The following is an 18,969-nucleotide window of genomic DNA, read 5'->3' on the forward strand; positions in this document are numbered from 1 at the left end:
GCACTCTGGGAGACTGAGGCGGGAGGATAGCTTGAGCTCAGGAGTTTGAGACCAGCCTGACCAACAGTGGAGACCCCATCTCTACTAAAAATAGAAAAATTAGCAGGGTGTTGCAGCGTGTGCCTGTAGTCCCAGCTACTCAGGAGGCTGAGGTTTCCGTGAACTATGATGACGCCACTGCATTCTACTCAGGGCGACAGAGCGAGGCTCTAGGGGAAAAAAGTGCTTACACGGTATTTGGCACCACTGCACTCTAGCCCGGGTAACAGAGCGAGACCCTGTCTCTTAAAAAAAAAAAAAACGTGTCTAGATATAGATTTTATTTTTATAATCCTGCGTGAGACTTTTGGTTAATCTGAGGATTCGGATTCTCAGCCTCCTCTTCATGATCTTGATTCTCTCCTCCTGCAATGACTGTGTCTCTTAACCTTTCTTTTATATGTTTACCCCTTTTATATACCTTTGTTGCATTCTGCATAACTTCCGTACAAAGTTTCTCTCTTAATCGCCAATAAGATACATCACGTTTGTTAAGAGCATGGACTCTGGAACTAGACCACTTGGCTTTTCCACTTAATAACCATGGGACTCAATCATATTACCTACTCTATCTGTGCCTCAGTTTCCTCACCTGTAAACTGTGATAACAGTCCCTCCTGTACAAAGTTATTGTAGAGATTAAATGAATAACACATGTAAACTGATAAGAATAATGCCTAGTATGTAGTGAGAAATCAATAAATATAATTGCTTTCATTACGGTTTTTGTAATCTGTGGTCTGTCAACAAAAGCCTGTCTCCTATCTCCTGCTGCCTGGAAGACATTAACAATAAGATATTATAATGTATTTCAAGCACTCAGACTGGCAAACGGAGAAGATAGTGCTTCCATTCCACCAGCATATTCTCTTTAAGAATGAAAACCTCTACCAGAACAATAAATAAAGATTTAAAATCCCAAAGCTAGAAGTAGGAAATAAATTCCCAGGGTAATCTTAAGTTCTTTAAAATGTATTTAAAAGGTTTCTAGTATTTAAAAACTTTATTAGGACATAAAATATTTGCACTAAACTATCATATTTCATTTTTGTTAAAATTTTGGATGAAAAATCTGTTGGCAGACACACTATCTTGAATCTCTGGAAAAGTAAGCTTCTGGCGTAGTGTAGGAAAGTGTAACCCAATATAGCCACCTAGTGGTAGTATCCCTAAACTGCAGGGAAAGGGGGAAAGGACGAGCAAATTAGAAAGGCATTAAAAATGGTTGACACTAACAGAAATGAAATGGACAGGTGATGAGTTTAGTTCCAAACACTGAATTTTCAGTGATGGAAACAAGTGTAGTGAACATAACTGATAAGCGTAAGGAGACAAGTAACAAGACCACTGTTCCACTCATAGTTGTATTTTTTAATTATGCAGAGATATATTTGAAGCTGTAAAGAATGAATGACTATCACTGGAAAACAAGTCAAAGTACTAATATTATAGTAAAGGAATCCAGAGAGTCCTCCAATATAATCAAAGACTAGGCCAGAAGATAATCTTCCAAGCTACTCTTGCTCAGGTTCTACGAAGATCAAGCCCCACAAACCCCACAAGAAAACAGCAGGTTAGAACTCTTTAAAGCAAGCTTTTAATACTATTTTTCTATATTATGAAATATTTTCAAAAACAAAGACATAAAATAATTATGGTCTCTAATGAGATATAACAGCTACTCAAAAAATAAGCATCCTTTCCCTATGAGAAACTATTCACTCGAAGTGGTTACAAATATAGAATTTTCTATTACTTTTTAAAAGGCATCTACCATTACTTTCAGCCTATATAATGATCATTCCTAAGTACTTAGTATAAATATCACTAACCTGCTTCTTCAACTTTCTTCGGAAGAACTCATACTTTCTTTTGTAATCCCTGGAGTAGGGCACTGCCTTTAGTTGAAAATTTTGGAAAAATAAAGAAGGTTTAGGTTGTTTTTCGTCTGGAACAATTTTAAAAGTTCCCCTTCGGGTATTTTATGAGCATAAGTTAAGAGTATTAAAAGAGAATATTTGGACAGAGAAGTTTAATTACAAGAAAAACAAATACAAAACCTTAAAATATTTAATTTCTCTGTTTAAGATAAAATTGTATTCAGCAATTTCTATGGCTGTAATTTTCATCATGCAGTATTCCTAAAGTGCAACATGCCAGAAACAGGAAATTTCTTCCAAGTAGAGAAATATCAGAAACAAAAATTTCCATTTCTAACAAGATTTTCAAAGTGATTTCTCCATTGAAGGAACAATTTGAAAAGTGTACTTTTTCCTTGAACTCTGAGGAAAGTAGCCTTTTTTATCCATTATTTTTAAAAGACTACACATCAAGCTACTAAAGAATAATCTAAAAAAACCTCTACAATTTTACTTATTTTTGTGAATTAGAAACAATTGAAATCTGAATAAAAATGGAAAAAGTAGCTATATATTATAAAAGAGGATAATAATTCTATCATTAATCAGACTCAAGAGTAGTATAATCATCATACATGGTAATGTTATACTTAAATGCGACATGTCTTATATACATTTATTAATACAATGATTTCTACCAAAATCAAGACATGACCCTGGATTTGAAAGGGTGCTGCTGCTTCCTCATCCTGCTACACTCTGGGCTCCTCTCTGACCGGCTGAGGACTGTCAACATTCTTTTTCAGACAATGGCAAGTACCAGCTGAGCTCAGCAGCCCACTACCTTAACATTTTGACTGTCTGAATTCACTAGTTTTTCAAGGCTATTGTGTAGGGTAAGGGTAATGAATGACTTTATAGAATCTTTTCAAGTAACAGACTTGGAGTAGAGGTGGCGGGGAGAGGAGAGAATGGCAAATGTGCTCTCCTCTCTGTGCCCGAAGGGTCATGCCCTTGACCATTTGCTCTTGAAGGGACAGGTGAGAGGACAATCCCATCAGAGCACACTGACACACAGAGACTTACTGGTCCAGTTATTGCCACATTCTGCAACCGAGGATCTTCCCATTGTGTTCTTTTTATATCTGAAGGGAAGAAGGAAAAATATGTTCTTATGCACAAAATTCAGTATTATGGTATTAAAAATTCAGTATTACAAAAAATAATGTAATGAAAAATCAACTGCACATACTGTGATTTATGTAGAAGATTCTTCCATCTGTGTGAGTTCTCTCTTCCCATCCTGGCTATAATTAAGAATGTATTTCAATTATTTTAGGGTGGGATTTTTGATATATGGATAGAAAAACAGTATGGTTATAGGGTTAATTTAATTTGTATATTTAATTTTTAGTAGAAGGCATCAACATTTTTAATAATAATATTAAGTATAGTTGTTAAAGAACTACATCCCAAAATACAAAATGTTTGCGACAGCCCAGTTAGATTGGGAGCAGTTCTGTAAACTTACAGGTAAAGGCCCTAGGTCAGTGGAAGAATCAAGTGATGTCTTCCCTCTCAGATGAGCTGGAATTTTCAATCTTGGATCTTCCTTTTTTCGTAGAGTAAATAAAAAGACAATACACATACATAAATTTTAAAGTCATGAAAGTCAATCTGTTACCATGTTTTCTAATACCCACAGATATTTAAAATATTCTCTCGTGAAAGTCCATTTATGCTTTATTTCTTTAATCTGTAACATAATTTCTCCTTCTAAAATCTATCACTCCAGGCTACAATATTAAAAGGAATAAGAATCAGTTCTCAGAGAGGAATCACGACTGACTGATCATCTTTTTCACAGAAACCATTCAGAGTATTTCACCCCACTCTCTAGGAATCGTGTCACTACCTGGGACTTTTCTCTACATATAAACTGGTGAATGAATGGAAGAATACATTGGACTACATGTTATTTCTAAGCCCCTGAACATGCTTTTTGGCACTATCTGTTCAGGTGTTTATTTATTTATTTTTTTATGTTTTACTTTTTGGGGAGGCAGGGTCTTGCTTTGTTGACTGGGCATGAGGGCAGTGACATGATCATAGGTCACTGCAACCTCAAACTCCTGGGCTCAAGTAATCCTCCTGCCTCAGCCTCCCAAGTAGCTGGGATTACAGGCACACATTACTACGCCTTGCTAATTTTTCTATTTTTTGTAGAATTGGGGTCTTGCTATGTTGCTCAGGGTGGTGTCAAACTCCTGACCTCAAGCCATCCACCCACCTTGGCCTCCCAAAGTGCTAGGATTACAGGTATGAGCCTGGCCAAATGTTGATTTATTAATATTTTTGAAAGATAGGAAGGTAAGCCCCAAAAGGTTATTAAACTCAATTCAGATTGTTAAAAAAGAGAACAAAACTCAATTTATTTGGTTCCATTTATATATATTATTTTAATATTTTATTAAATAATTTATTAAATGATTTTAGTTTCATTTATGCTATATTAGTCTTTTTTACAGTTAATTAAAATATGCTAATTTTGAATAATTTTTCTATTAGTGGTGAACCAACCATTAAACAACTTTACGCCTTATCTTAAAATAAAAATACTTGTTCTTCTTAGTCTTACAAGAGTTTTTTGGTATTAAATGAGATACGGATTCAAAAGCACTCTGGAACTAAGAAGTCTCATATAATGGTAAAGGATTATTACTCTGTATCTTTTTACTCTATATCTTCTTAAGCATTTATGGCTGGTGAGCTAAAAACTGGAAGTAGGAATTAAACATGAATACCTCCAGAACAATCCAAAACTATACATATATATATTTTTTGAGGCAGAATCTTGCTCTATTGCCCCAGCTGGAGTGCAGTGGTGTCATATCTCACTGCAACCTCAAACTCCTGGGCTCAAGCAATCCTCCTGCCTCAGCCTCCTCAGTAGCTGGGACTATAGGTATATAGCACCATACCTGGAAAATTTCACTGCAACCTCAAACTCCTGGGCTCAAGCAATCTTCCTGCCTCAGCCTCCTCAGTAGCTGGGACTATAGGTATATAGCACCATACCTGGAAAATTTTCTTTTCTTTTTTTTTTTTTTTTGTAGAGATGGGGTCTTTCTATTGCCCAGGCTGGTCTCAACTTCCAGGGCTCAAGCAATCCCTCCACCTTGGCCTCCCAGAGTGCTAGGATTACAGGTGTGAGCCACCACACCTGGCCCGAAAACAATATTAAAAAGAGACATAAGCATAGACTGAGTTTAAATAATATTAAAAATTCAACATATCTTTCAGTGAATACTAGGAAACATAGGTTATACTAAAGATTATAAAGAACTATACACAAAAGATTATTATTGTTGTTATAATTTAAACTGAAGAGTTACCCAGGTAGTGGTTTTGGTGTTGTGGTCAATAAAGAAAGGCCTCCCATTTGGTGCATGCCGGACTTCCCAGCCTTTAGGAAGGAATCCTTGCTCGATTTCAGATGGCTGGGTCACCTGCTGTGCTGAATCACTTGTGGGGACCTGTGGTTGAGGGCCTGCAGAGGAACTCTGGCTTGATGGCAGCTGACTGGTCTCCATTGTGGCCTAGCACATTAATTAAATCGTGTTGTACTATTTTATAGAGAACTCACAAATGCTGCAGTTAAAAAGGTAACTTAACCTGCAAGTAGAATACACCCTTATAAATAGGCCTTAAACATTTGAGGCTCATTTTCTAATGTAGTTATGACACATTAATTTTTCCCTAACATTTTAATAACTTTTTTCCCAATAAAGTATTTTGTCAAACTTTATTTTTACAATAATTTATAATTTCTCAGCTAGTTCTCAAGCGGTCAGATGGTGGTTAACATTCTGTTGTGGACGCATCTGAACAAGGATGCTGGATCCACAGGCTTGAACCCTCACTGCAAGAGGAGCCACAGTGCCTGCAGGACGAGGTTGTCTTTGCTCCCCCAAGACTCATAAAGTGAGAAATTCCTCATACATAGAAGTAGATTCAAATGCTGGGTAGACAAAATGAATGGCGAATGTCCACTACAGAAATGGATAATTGAAATGTAATATATTCACATGATGGAATATTAGTAGTTAAAAGAAATACACTACATCTATACCAACATGGGTAGGGCTTTAAAACAATGTTGAGCAAAAAACAGATTTAGATTTACAGGGCATAAAATCTATGCAAAATTTGAAACACATGGCCATAAACAATATTTTACATTGTTTAGCTGTCTATGTAAGTATATAAAATAGGCTAGAAGAATACATAGCAAACTCAAGCCGCTGGTTCCCTCTGGGGAATGGGACCAAGAGCTTGGCTAAAAGGAATTTAGCTTAATCTGTAAGACTCTATTTTTAAAAATAAAATGTCTAGAAATGAATATGGTAACTTGCTAATGGTAAATTCTGGGTGTGAAGAATATATGTATTTGCTATATTATGCTCTGTACTGAGTTTTCGGTGTTAAAAAATTTCTCAACAAGAGAAATGGTGGTAAGATAAATATTTTGCCAGACACTGACAAGCAAGTATTATAAAAGGCACTCATTGTTGCCAAGGATGAAGTGTCATCATCATACATTTCTTTAATAGATAACAATCACCAAGATTATTTTTTAGTAAAATAATAATCTTAACCATTCAAATTATAAAACCACCCAAAGACTAGATCATTTACTTTGTCCTTTTCTTCCCACTTGGACTTATTTTATATAATAACAAGTGGTAATTCTTATATACCAGAGGTCCACAGGAAATGGTGGACTCTTAGCATCAATGTCAGAAAATAATTAGAAGATCCTAGAAGTTTCCAGTGTGTACTACACAGCGATGTAACAGTTTACATACGAATGTGACCATTTAAATCTCGTAAGAAAATAAGTTAATAGAGAAGATTGCAGGGTACCTGCACAGTGGGCTTTGTCCAAGTAGTAGTTCTGGAATTGTGATCTACATAGTACGATCTTCCTCTTTCATCTTGTTTTTCTTCCCAACCTGGTGGTAATCCAGATGAAGTAGGCAAAAGCTAACGTGAAGAATAACAGGAGAGTTAATTACTAATTAGAAAAATCCTTTAAAAGGGATCAGACCCCTTCTTCACAACTAGCTCTCTTTAAAATGAACCGTATTTTGTTTTATTTTATTTTGAACTAAAACCATTTATTACAATGGAAAATGGGTAAATGATATATTTCCAATTTAAAATGAATCACATTCTAAATAATATTTTAAAGTATACAAAATACAGTATATAGTATTTCACCTGGGAAAAAATAGGACGATAATGACAAGAGAGATAACATCACTAATAAAACATGTTAACGATAACAACCACACACACTAAGTGCTTTAATATAGATCATGTCATTTAATCCCCAAATTTTAATGAGATAATTGCTAATACTGGCCCATTTTATAGAAGAGTAAACTGAAGCTTGAAAAATTGAAGTAATTTACTACGACACGTTGTTTGTAAGAAATGGAGCTGAGATTTGAACCCAGGTAATTTAACTATAGAAATCACACTCATGTGTCGAGTCAAAAGTTACCCCTGCCATGTTTCTCTAAGGGCTAGGAGAGGCTGTTTATCACAGTCTATTAAAAATGAACAAAGAAAGTTCTGGTTATTTTCAGGTTTACTTAAAATAGTCCTAGGTCTGGTCCTTCTTTTGTCATTTTGAACCACACTGAATCTTCAAGGCTTGGCTCAGCTCCCTGAAGTGCTTTATGACATAAAAACCACCACTAGTGGTCTTCGCTAGAGACACGGGGCTGTCAGTACTCTGCAAACAGTCAGGATGAGCTGTTAGACTACAACATGCTGAAATTAAAAGTTGCCCAGTTTTACAAATGTTCATCAGCTGGTGGATATCTATGAATCGTAGTGGATATATCTATACAATGGAATACCATCAACTAGTGAGATGGACAATGACACGGATATATCCGAAAAACATCATGCTAAGTAAAAGGGGCCAGACACATAAGACAATATACTTGTGATTTCCTTTATATGAAATTTTTAGAAAAGGTAAAACTGTAAAAACATAGAACAGAAGAGTGCTCGTTTGGGGCTGAGAGTAGGCATAGAGATTGAAGGAAGTTTTGGGGGTGATATTCTTAAAACTTGGTCATGGTGATGTTTGCACAACTGTATACATTGACAAAAACTCTTTGTACATTCACAAATGGGTGGGTTTTATGGTAAATTATACTTCTGTAAATTATAATTCAAGAAAGCTCAGAAAAACCCCTCATCAAAGTATTGAGAAAAAGATTCATGGAAACCAACTTTTCTGGTACATAGAAGAAATTCAACATTTGCGCTGTATGGAGGACATGCCAAGGTGCAGTAGGAAAAATGCCAAGGAACTCTGCTTGAGCATGCTCCACTCTTATGGAGAAGGCCAGACAGGTGACCATAAGGGAGAGCAAGGCTGATGAAGGCCACCTCTCAGTGGCATGTACCCTCTTGCCGATGGTCAGTATTGACCAGGCCAATGGACCGCACATGTGGGTGCCCCTCTTTCCTCAGCACAGGACCCGTGTCCCTCTCTGAGTCTGGGCCATCTTTTTAGACAGATGAACTAGTCTTGGGCTGAGGATGTCGGAGCCTCCGCACTCCTATGCTGTAACTTCTATAAAAGCAAAAACGTACTCTACTTTTCAAAACTGCTATACAGACTGTCATTCAAAATTACAAATGGTTGGTGCAAAGAGTGAGGAGGCCATTCCAAGTAGGGAAATAGAATGTGCACAGGCTCAGAAGGAGGAGAGAATTAGGACATGGGGTCAGCCTATTAGGAATAAAAAGCACAGACAAGGATGAAGGCAGCAGGAGGCTTCTGTGGGTGGATAAGGAGAAGGGTAGGCTGAAGAGGTTGGGAGCCCAGGAATTTTAATTTGGTTTAAAAAACAAGTGGGGGCTACGTAAAGGAGAGGCAAACTGAGAGAGGTGAGACTTGAGTTAGGAAGAGGCTAGAGGCCGGGAAACCACAAGGGAGTCAATGGTGTAGGCATGAAGTTCTTAAGGTCCAACCTGCAGCTCGGGAACCGCAGGAAGCAGAAGGCCCCAGCAGAATGGTCAATGTGAGAGCGAAGGAAAGAGAGAGATGGGGGAATGATAAACTCTAACCTGGCCGCCAGGCCTGCCAGTGCCAGTGCACACCTCACTGAGTGACCAAACCCTGACTGACGCTTCATGTGCACAGGGCAGAAACGGCTGTTAGACGCCATGGACGTACAAAGCTGGATGTCACGTGCCATGTGCAGAGCAGAGACAGCAGGACACCATGATTCCAAACTGCATGGGGCACACAGCAGACGACCTCCAGCCAGCACAGGGCTTCAACCAACAAGCCCAGATACCACCCACAGCCACCAGCACTCAGAGGCTTTGCTTTCTTAATGTGACAGTGACAGTTCTTCGAGGTTTGTCTTTAAAGACCCTTCTCCGGTTCCCTCCCCCAACCTGACTGCCAGCAGCCTAGATTCTGTGCTGTATTGTTTTCCTGCAAGGCAGTCAAACACTCACATTTCGTCTTCTAAGAAAATAAAAAAGGTGCTGAGTTTTATATTTTTATCGATGACTGAGGGGAGAGGATGAAACTCACCACAGGAAGTGTAGGCTGTTCCTCAAAAGTATAGGCTTGTAAGCTGCCTCTTCTGCTGGAATGATTCTTGTAAAAAAACGAAACAGAATGATGATACCTCTAGATCTCTGATTCGTCTCTGAGCAGCAGACAAATAGTGAGGGTGAGCGTGACGGGGCAGCAGAGAGAGGCTGGCTGGGACGTCACTGTGGAGACGGCAGGCGTCGGCCCTCACCACTCTCAGCGCCACGTGCAGACGCCTTCCCACATCCCGCTCCCGCCGCTCTCCCAGAGGCGGGCTGCCTCCTGGACACTTTGTCTCGAATGCCTAACAGATACTCCCCGAACGTGTCCAAATCCGGATTTGGTTTTCCCCCACCCACACCCACTCAAACCGGTTCCTGCTCTGGCATTCCTCTTTTCAGTGGGTAGCACCCACATCCTATTCAGGCTATTTCTTTATTAATTCTCAAATACGTCTCCTCTCACTTTAGTTCAAGTTTGTTCTTTTCCTCTAATTTCAAGCTTTCTTTATTTGTCACCTCGATTATTATGGCAGCAACATCCTCATAGGTTTTCCTGCTTCGAGTCTCATTTCTTTACATCTATTCTCCGGCCCGTGCGCGGCAGCCAGAGAGCATCCTACACGCAGATCTGGTCCTGCCCGTTTCGAGCTGACGCCCATCACAGCACAGAACAGAATGCTTCTCGAGCTCCACCACCTGCCTCTCCCTGACCTCTTCAGCTGCTTCCCAGCTCACAACCTACCTGCTGGGCATTCCAGATTACTTGTTTCCTGAAAATCCCAGATTCTTTCTTTCTTGTACTTTTATATACATGCTGTTGTCGCCATCTGAACTATCTTAGTTTTGTTATTTAACGATGTCAAATTTACAATGCATGTATAAATTAACCCAGAATATCCACTGTAGTGCTGTTTATAGTAACAAAGAGTTGTAAACAATCTCAAGTCTATAGATGGGAGGCTGGTGAATACCTTAAGGGTTACGTGTACCATGAAATATGCCAGAGTCTGATGATTGTTTCTGTCAGTTTTAAAGAGTACATCTACAATATTTACTGAGATGGTCCAATGTCCAAGATATGGCAAGTGAAAAACGCAAGTTATCATCCGTTTAAGATGATCTCAGGCTAAAAATTATATACATGTGTACTAATTATATACATGTGTACTCATACTTGTTTATGAATATACAGAAAATGTTTAAGACAATGTATCTATTAATAGTGACTGATGGAGCATATGTTAGAGGTAAGATGGAAGATTTATCTTATACACTTCAACTCTATCTCAACTTTTAACCATAACCATACAATGCTTTAAAAATAATCAATTAACTTTTTTGAATAGGTAATACTCACACATGGTATGAAACTCAAAAATATATAGGCCCTGTTCACCCTGTTCCTCTCTTGAGAGGCAAGCAATGTAACCAGTTTTCTCTTTAGTTTTCAAGAAATATCATACACATGTTTATTCTGTTGTTTAAATAATTTACATAAATGGTAGCATAGTGAACACATTGTTCTGTACCTGGATGCGTTTTTTTTTACTAATATCTCTTAGAGGTTGTTCCATATGACATAAACACTCAAAGCCACCTCATTCTTTTCAATGTCTGCACAGTATTACACTGTATGGGTGCCGTGTACTACTTTATAATTATAAAAAAATATCAGGAGGAAATGGAATGAGATCCTATGTGATTTATCACCAGCAAATCAAAATAGCTTATCCTTTCAGTCTTTGACTGATCTTTTCCACTGTCATGACAAACAATGAAATGAATGGAAGAAGAAAGAAAGGACAGAGGCCAGGCAGCAGATATCTGCTCCCGGATATTCATACAGCTATTCACATACAGCTATCTATGGTGAAGCTTCTTGAAGAAGGTGCTAGAACAGAAGTTAGCAAACTTTTCCCATTGAGGTCTAGACAGTAAACACCTGTGATGGGCCATATGGCGGCTGTTATTAATATCAATAACTTGGGTGATACAGTATGAAAGCAGTCAGAGGCAATACTTAAATAGGTGTGACTGTATTCCAGCGACACTTTATTTACGATAACATGCAGCTGCTGATTTGGCCCACAGGTAGTAGGACCACTGCACTAGGATATAAGTCCCGTGGAGGTAAGGGATTTTTGTCTGTTTTATTTACTGATGTATCCCCTGTAACTAGCAGATAGTGCCTTGCATATGATCAGCTCTCAATATTTACTAATTGAATGAAAAGCAGGGGAACCCCAACTGGAAATAATCAATAGCATCCTCAGAGAACCATCCTTGTCTTCTACTGAATCTCCCCCGATGATACGGATTAGACAGCTAGCCATGAATGTCTCACTGTGGCAGCGTATACTGGAACGCCTGCTTCTGAACCTTACAGACAGCAATTCTTACAGTGGTTGCTGAAGTGAGAATGTCATCTATCTCCTTGTTTATTCAAAGTACAGCAGCTCTTATTCACAGGTATGTGTTGGTGACAACTGTGATATAATATTATAACTTCATTATAACTGAGAAAGAGAAGAGCAGCCCCTGACATCCAGGAAGTGGTCTGGCACTCACAGATAGGATCAAGACAAAATCAAGACCATTCTATAATCATGTCTGAATAAAGACAAAACGTAAATGTTGCCTAAGCCACCAAATACCAAGTATTTCTCTATCTGGCAAATGTGAGTGACTGCTCTTCTTTGACAGTCATAGCTTTAGCCTCACTATAGATAAGATTTGAGATACACAATCACAGAATTACCCCTGCTTTCTGACAGCATCTAATACAGACCAAAGTCCTGCTCCCTAAAACCTTACTCAAAATCACCTAACATGAGCCCAATCCTTTAAGTCTTTTCTAACACCCTGTTACCAAGACACCCGTGGCGTGTGTTCTCCATTGCTGAAAAAAGTAGTAAACCCAACTCATTCAACTGCAGTGTTCTTGTTGGTTTTTGGCTGGAGGCATTGACAAAATGGACATTTGGACTCATGACTCTGGTCCATACTACTAGTGCAGATACTGAAAAATGACCATGCTGTGAAGTCTCAAGGTCCCTAACATATTGTTACATGCCATTGAAGACAAAATTTTATGTAAAAGTTAGTTGTTGAATGATAAAATACATATAATATAAAACCCTGAAGCCATAACAAAATCTAAGGGCATCTTACTGAGCTGGATACTGGCTGGCTGGTGGCTGAATTTCCACACGTAGTGAGCCTGGCATGCAATTCTTCTGCAAGGTGAGTCTGAGCATCCAAGGTACTTGAGGATGGAGGCGATGGGAAGGCCTGATTGCTATACATGGTGGCTTCATCTTCTCTTATAATTTCCCAATTCTAAAATGAACAGAATAAGCCATACATACTTTAATTTATTGCCATAACATGTGTCTGTCAATGAGAACTAGGAAACTACTCATACCTCGGAAGACTCCCGGTTGTCAACACTTTCTGTCTCCTCGGATATTTGCCGCCTGGTGGTAAATGCACGTTGTGCTTGCAGTTGAATGTTACCATTCTCAGCATCTGTTAAGTTGTCCCTGTGTTGGGAGTATAAAAAGCCATCACTCTTGTCTTAAGATAGTTAAAATGATAGTCAAAGATTCTGTTACCATTTTTAAAAATATCTGTATTAGATCGGAATTTACTGTTTTTGGCCAAAGGCTATTTCAATATATATAGGTTAAATGGTGGGTACATTGGTACTTTCAGAGTCCCTTATGAACTTAAAAAGTTTTTTGTGAAAATATGTAATGTGTCTGACTTTGAGACTTTAGTTCATCATTGTGTCTAGGATAATGTCTGACACATATGGGCACTCAAAAATATTTGTTGAATGAATGAATATCAGAGAGTTTCATAAACCATTTCATTATATTATTATTTTACCACATTATTATAAGAGTAAAATCTAAAGTAGCTCTAGAGTTACACATACATCTTTGTGAATCAGACAATACATTTTCTAGAACTGGTTTTAAGCCAGGAATAGAGCTCCCCATGCATGAATGCAGAGGGCAGAACGAGAGAGAGGGTAAGGATTCTAGAATTAAAAGCTTAATAGATTAGGGATTAAATGATATTTGTTTTTGATCATATTCAGTCATGGGCCTGGTCTGAAAAAGGATAACAGCAAAGGGCTGTCTGAGTTTAGAAAAGCTATAATAAATCAGATTGAACACTCTTACCAGAGTCATCTATAAGTTATATTACTATAGTTATCTGTAGTTAATATAACCAGACTATCATATCAAGAATTTTGTTTAGATATACAAAATTATTGTTAATTTATTTAATGCCATATGAGCCCAAGATAGTCAGAAGATAGTCAGAAATGCTTATTGTACGGTAGCTGAAGAAAACGTAATTTTGACAGATGGTACTAACGGAATGCCTCAGTTTTTTTCTCCCTGAATATTTGATTTTGGCTACCTGAAAATGACATTAGCCATAGCGAAAGAAATGTGATTCTGCTCAAGTCAGGCTTGCCATAATACTGAGGTATGCAATAGGGCAATTTTGCAGAATTTTATAGTGTCTTCGGTTCTGGAATCTGCATGTCATTCTATGAAGATTGATGCCTCTGTGCCATGAAGAAATTGGATTGCTGACTTTTTGGAAGAATTTGAGAACAGAAAATATCTAAGAAAGTGCTTGGCATATAGCAGATACAAAATATCTAAGCCAAAAATTAGGAGGCTAATGGACAAGTAAAAAAATTATAAGTATGTGTCAAATGGTAGAAGACTAAAGAAAGTGCATAAGACTATGGAAGGAGAAATGGAAGATGATTTAGTAATAAATATGAATAATGAGAGAATTTATAAGTGTATATACTGTCTGATGATGGTAAAAGAAAAACATCACTGAGGAGACACAAGTTAGAATATGTCAAAGGTCATTCTGTCCTTGATCTGTGCACGTTGGAAGCTATGCATACATTGACCAGATTGTCAAATGGGTGTTTAACGTGAGACCCTTATTGTTGAATCCTTTATATTTTACAAATAATTTATATTTAAAAAATAAGGTACTGTAGAAATTAACATTTTATTATATTTTAACAACAAACTACAAAAGGTCTCCAAGATTTTCTAAATCAGTCTAAAGAGAAAAATGTACCATTTGTGGCTATATAATAAAAAAATTATTAAAATTCAGAGACAATTAAAAGAGTAGCATCTGTGATTCAAATAATTTTGAGTATTATTAAATCATTTTAAAAAAAGAAACAGCTGAGGTAGTATGTTTTAAGCCCTGGGCCATAAAAATCTGGGTATTCTTCCAGTTTACGGACTCCTATACTGTTATGAATCCATTTGAGACATGACTTCAAAATGAAAATTAGTAGTCAAAATGTATCCAGATTACAAATGTGAAAGCCATCATCACATACTGAGGGGTTGGTCTTTTCCACTGTGTTCTTCTAGATTCATGGTTTACATAGTAGGTCCTTCCAAGGATATCCTGCCTCTCTTCCCATCCTGGAGGTAGAGGAGAAGGTTCTTGTTGCTGCTGCAAATGGCAAGCAGCATCTGGTTGGTCCAAAACAACCCAGCCAGGCTGAAAAACAGGATGTTAACAATTAAGTTTGTTCTTGATTTTTTTTTAACCTTATAAATTATATGCTAAAACGAATTTTAAAGGAGATTTATTATATCCAGTTCCAGAAATTATGCATAGACAGAATTAGCACATCGTCAACTTTTCAGACCATAATATGAATATTTTATGATAAGGAAGACGGTCTGCAAAATAATCATTTAAATTTTGTTTGAAATTGTTTTTAAATTTTGAAAGGAAGTTTTAAAATAAATCTATTTCAAATTTTCACACACAAAAAATAAGTATGTGAGGTAATGGATTTAATAAGCCGGACTGAATCATTTCACATTGTAAACATGTATGAAAACATCATATTGTACCCTGTAAATATATACAATTAATATTTTTCAATTAAAAATAAAATTTAAAAAACATATCTAATAGAAAAAAGGGGCAAAAAATCTTCTAAATAAACGACAATGCAAAGTTGGAAAGCACTGAGAAATTGAGAAGCCTAGTTTAAAGTACTAGTGTAATCTTAGGCTATTCTCTAAATTATTAGCAACTGAATGAAGGGCAGGGGTGGTGTCATTGGCCATTGTCTTTTTCACAGAGAAAGCACCTTGCTTATGGTGGAAATCAATAACTATCTGAGACATGAAAAAAAATCATTAGATAAAGGTCAGATACCTAGAGGCATGACAGGGAAGGGCAAATGATTTAGAAATTACTGCTATAGTGAACTCTCTAGTGATTGAAAATTCATTGTAATTCTCTTGTTCAATTTTTATCTTTCTGCTCTGGATCAAGGCAAGGCATTTTGGTAAAGTCATAAAATAGCCAAAGAAAGGTAAAAAAAAAAATGCATTGGAAGTTTGGTTTCTCTGAGACTAGAAAGGGGCCAAATAAACACAAAGCCTTAGCTAGGGTAATGAAAGTAAGGAATTAATTGAAAAGGGTAACAGGAGTTAATGCTATTACACAAGAAACCTCTTAACAGAAAAGGTAGTAGATGAAAGATTCTTCTACATACTGATATGGTTAGGAAAGCATTAGAGACTGAAATAAACTAGTGAAGGAACTTTACAATGCTCCTAAAGGACATAAAAGAAGACCTAAACAAATGGAAAAACATAATATTATCTTGGCTGGGAAGACTCAATCTCACAAAGGTGTCAATTCTTCCCAAATTAATCTATAAATTTGCCAAGATTCCAATCAAACTGCTTTCTGAATTTTTAAAATAAGGATACAAGCCAATTCTCAACTTCTAATAGAAACACAAACATGGAAGAATAACCAACCCAATTCTAAAAAACAGCAAGGAATGAAGATCAGCCCTACCAGATAAAACATTATAAACTACACTAATTACTGTGTGGCACTGGTGCACACAGAGAGAGACAGCTCAATAGATCATAAAGCCCAGAAAGAGACTCAATTTATAGGCATTTAGTATATGATAAAAGACATTTCAAATCTGTGGGAAAATAGGCAGGTTACTTAGAAAATGGGTATCCATTTGGGAAAAATTTATATTACTACCTCATACCTTATACCAGGATAAGTTACAGATGGAGTAATATTTAAATGTTAAGAAGTAAAACCAGAAAGTATCAGAACAAACTTTAAGAAATTTTAAAAATCTATTTTGAGTGGGAATCTGTTAATTATAACACCGTACCCAGAAGGCATAAAAGAGAAGATCCATCAATTTGACTACAAAACCGACAAATCTGTAAATAGCCAAAACTACTAAATAAAATCAAAAAGACAAATGACGAACTGGGAAACATTTTTGGTACTATGATAATAGACAAAAAATAATTTCTTTAATATACACAGAGTTTCTGTTGTAAAGCCTTGGAGATCAGCGGTCAATGACCACTGTGTGCCAGGCAGGTGATGGCTTAGAAGATGGAAGAATATTTCTCTACGTTGGAAGGCTGGGCCTGAAAATGAGGGGTCAGGGGAAAGAGCTGGGAAGGAAAGGAATGTTTTTGGTAGCAGGGAGAAAAGGATAGGGGTTTCTGCAGCAAGCTTGGTCTGTTCTGACTAGCTTCGGTGGGAGAGCTGTATGCATGCTGACGCAGAACAGAAGCGGAGGGGCTGGGGAACAAGACAGAAAGAATTATTTTGGGAAACAAGATCTGGATGGGAAGTAAAATTGACTCCCTTTTTTTCTTCGTCTTTTTTCTTTTTACTTCTTCTATGACATCTCTTTGATTTTGTTTTTTCTTTTTATTGGCCAAATTCCATTCTCTCCTTTCCCTCTATCCTCTTGCTTTGTTTCTCCATCTATGTTTATCTTCCTTCTCCCTTTCCTTTCCCTTAAATGGTCATTATATAGGATCCAGCATATCTAAAATTAGTCTTGCACATATTGAGTCAGATTTTATTTCTCTGGTCTCAATTTCAAAAGCATGTGAATTGAATTTCTTTTGATAAAAGAATGAAATATTAACTTAAGATTTGTTTGGTTGAATATGATCATTGATTACTTTCCTATGAAATTAATAAAATTTATTAATAAAAGCATTCTCACTACTGCTGTAAAGGATTATAAAAATATCTAGAGCTAGGAAAATGGTACTAAAGCAGTATTTCTTTAAAAGCTTCTTGAAGATTTCTCTCTTAAAGATCTGCTTATTGTATTTATGTTAGGTAAATTCGAGTAGAGAAAGAAAAAATTAATTTAATTAAGGGCCTTTTTAAAAAACCTGTTTCAAGTTTGTGGGGGTAAAGTTGTACCACCAAACACAGTTTAGAAAGACTGAGTTTTCAGTTTTTGGATAGAATGCCTCCCTATTAAATACATATGAGCTACTATTCTTTACAAAATAATTTTCTAAGTATCAATGAACCTCAATTACTAACCTCAAAGCTAATACGCAGTTGCCCACAATTAAACCAAGTGAAAGAGGGTCAAAAAGAAAGCATTCAGAGATAAAACAAACATTTTATATGTTAATTTTGTAAAATATATACAACTAACCCTAAAGTTACAAAAGGTATAAACATCAAATGTTATGTAATTATCTACCATAGCTATACCTTACTAAGGAATAAAAACTGCCTAAGAATGAGCTTCTTTTCAAAATTACAACTGTTTTCCTTAAATAGCAGAATTTTATATATTCAGTAACAAACTAGATGTCAAAGGCAAGACTTCTCTGGTCATTAGCTACACAGAAGATAAATAAGCATAGATTTGTGTGTTTGAATTCCTAGGGCCTTTCATAAATAAACTCCTACACGCTTACATCGCCTGAAATTATAAGGCGCATTCTGAGGGAGTTCAAACACTGAGATGTGAGACCACAAAATGAAGTGAAGCAGTTCTCACCACACAAACCGAACCGTGAATGAGGTCCTATGATACGTGCATGTGGGCAAAATTTGGAGCAGGTTACTAAATAATGAAATGTTGTTAAATTTTTTTAAGCTACTAAATAAAGAATTCTCTTTCTTTACAGCAGACATTCTTCATTTCAAACAGAATTCCATTATGCAAGATACCCTAGAGTACCAAAAAGCCAGGTAGAGAAACTTCTAACAAATAAATATCTTTGACACTTTAAAAATGATTATTCTCAGACTTAGGGGGGAAGGGGGGCAAGGGCAACATACGTAACCTAAACATCTGTACCCCCATAATATGCTGAAATTAAAAAAAATGATTATTATATGAAATGTCAGAGAAAAACAAATAAGAAAAAAAGTTAATCAAACAAGTGAATATAGAATTAAGAGAGGATGATAAGTTCTTTGATAGCCTAACTAAGGCCACCTATACTTGTTATTTGAAGAGAAAAAGTTCTATTATTATAGATTCCCCCACAAAGCAAAATATCATTAGTGCATTTAAAAAATTTCCAGATTCATC

General features: G+C 36.7%; 1 protein-coding gene across 5 annotated transcripts in view; it reads right to left on the reverse strand.

Annotated features, from left to right (window-relative positions):
* NEDD4 (neural precursor cell expressed, developmentally down-regulated 4, E3 ubiquitin protein ligase) overlaps nucleotides 1-18,969 on the reverse strand; it is a 77,158-nt gene that overhangs the window by 12,248 nt on the left and 45,941 nt on the right. For 4 of the 5 annotated variants that reach the window (XM_012658099.1, XM_012658098.1, XM_012658096.1 and 1 more), the window contains 10 exons: nucleotides 14,935-15,101; nucleotides 12,961-13,078; nucleotides 12,708-12,875; nucleotides 9,532-9,597; nucleotides 6,825-6,944; nucleotides 5,294-5,497; nucleotides 3,430-3,510; nucleotides 3,151-3,205; nucleotides 2,985-3,043; nucleotides 1,872-1,937 (listed from right to left, as the gene is read on the reverse strand). In XM_012658099.1, the coding sequence (XP_012513553.1) occupies nucleotides 1,872-1,937; nucleotides 2,985-3,043; nucleotides 3,151-3,205; nucleotides 3,430-3,510; nucleotides 5,294-5,497; nucleotides 6,825-6,944; nucleotides 9,532-9,597; nucleotides 12,708-12,875; nucleotides 12,961-13,078; nucleotides 14,935-15,101 (1,104 nt within the window). The remainder of the gene's footprint in view (nucleotides 1-1,871; nucleotides 1,938-2,984; nucleotides 3,044-3,150; nucleotides 3,206-3,429; nucleotides 3,511-5,293; nucleotides 5,498-6,824; nucleotides 6,945-9,531; nucleotides 9,598-12,707; nucleotides 12,876-12,960; nucleotides 13,079-14,934; nucleotides 15,102-18,969) is intronic. The other variant, XM_012658097.1, reaches the window with a different exon arrangement.

This window comes from Propithecus coquereli, unplaced genomic scaffold, assembly GCF_000956105.1.
Source record: "Propithecus coquereli isolate 6110/MARCELLA unplaced genomic scaffold, Pcoq_1.0 Scaffold57, whole genome shotgun sequence".
In the NCBI taxonomy this organism is placed as follows: domain Eukaryota; kingdom Metazoa; phylum Chordata; class Mammalia; order Primates; family Indriidae; genus Propithecus; species Propithecus coquereli.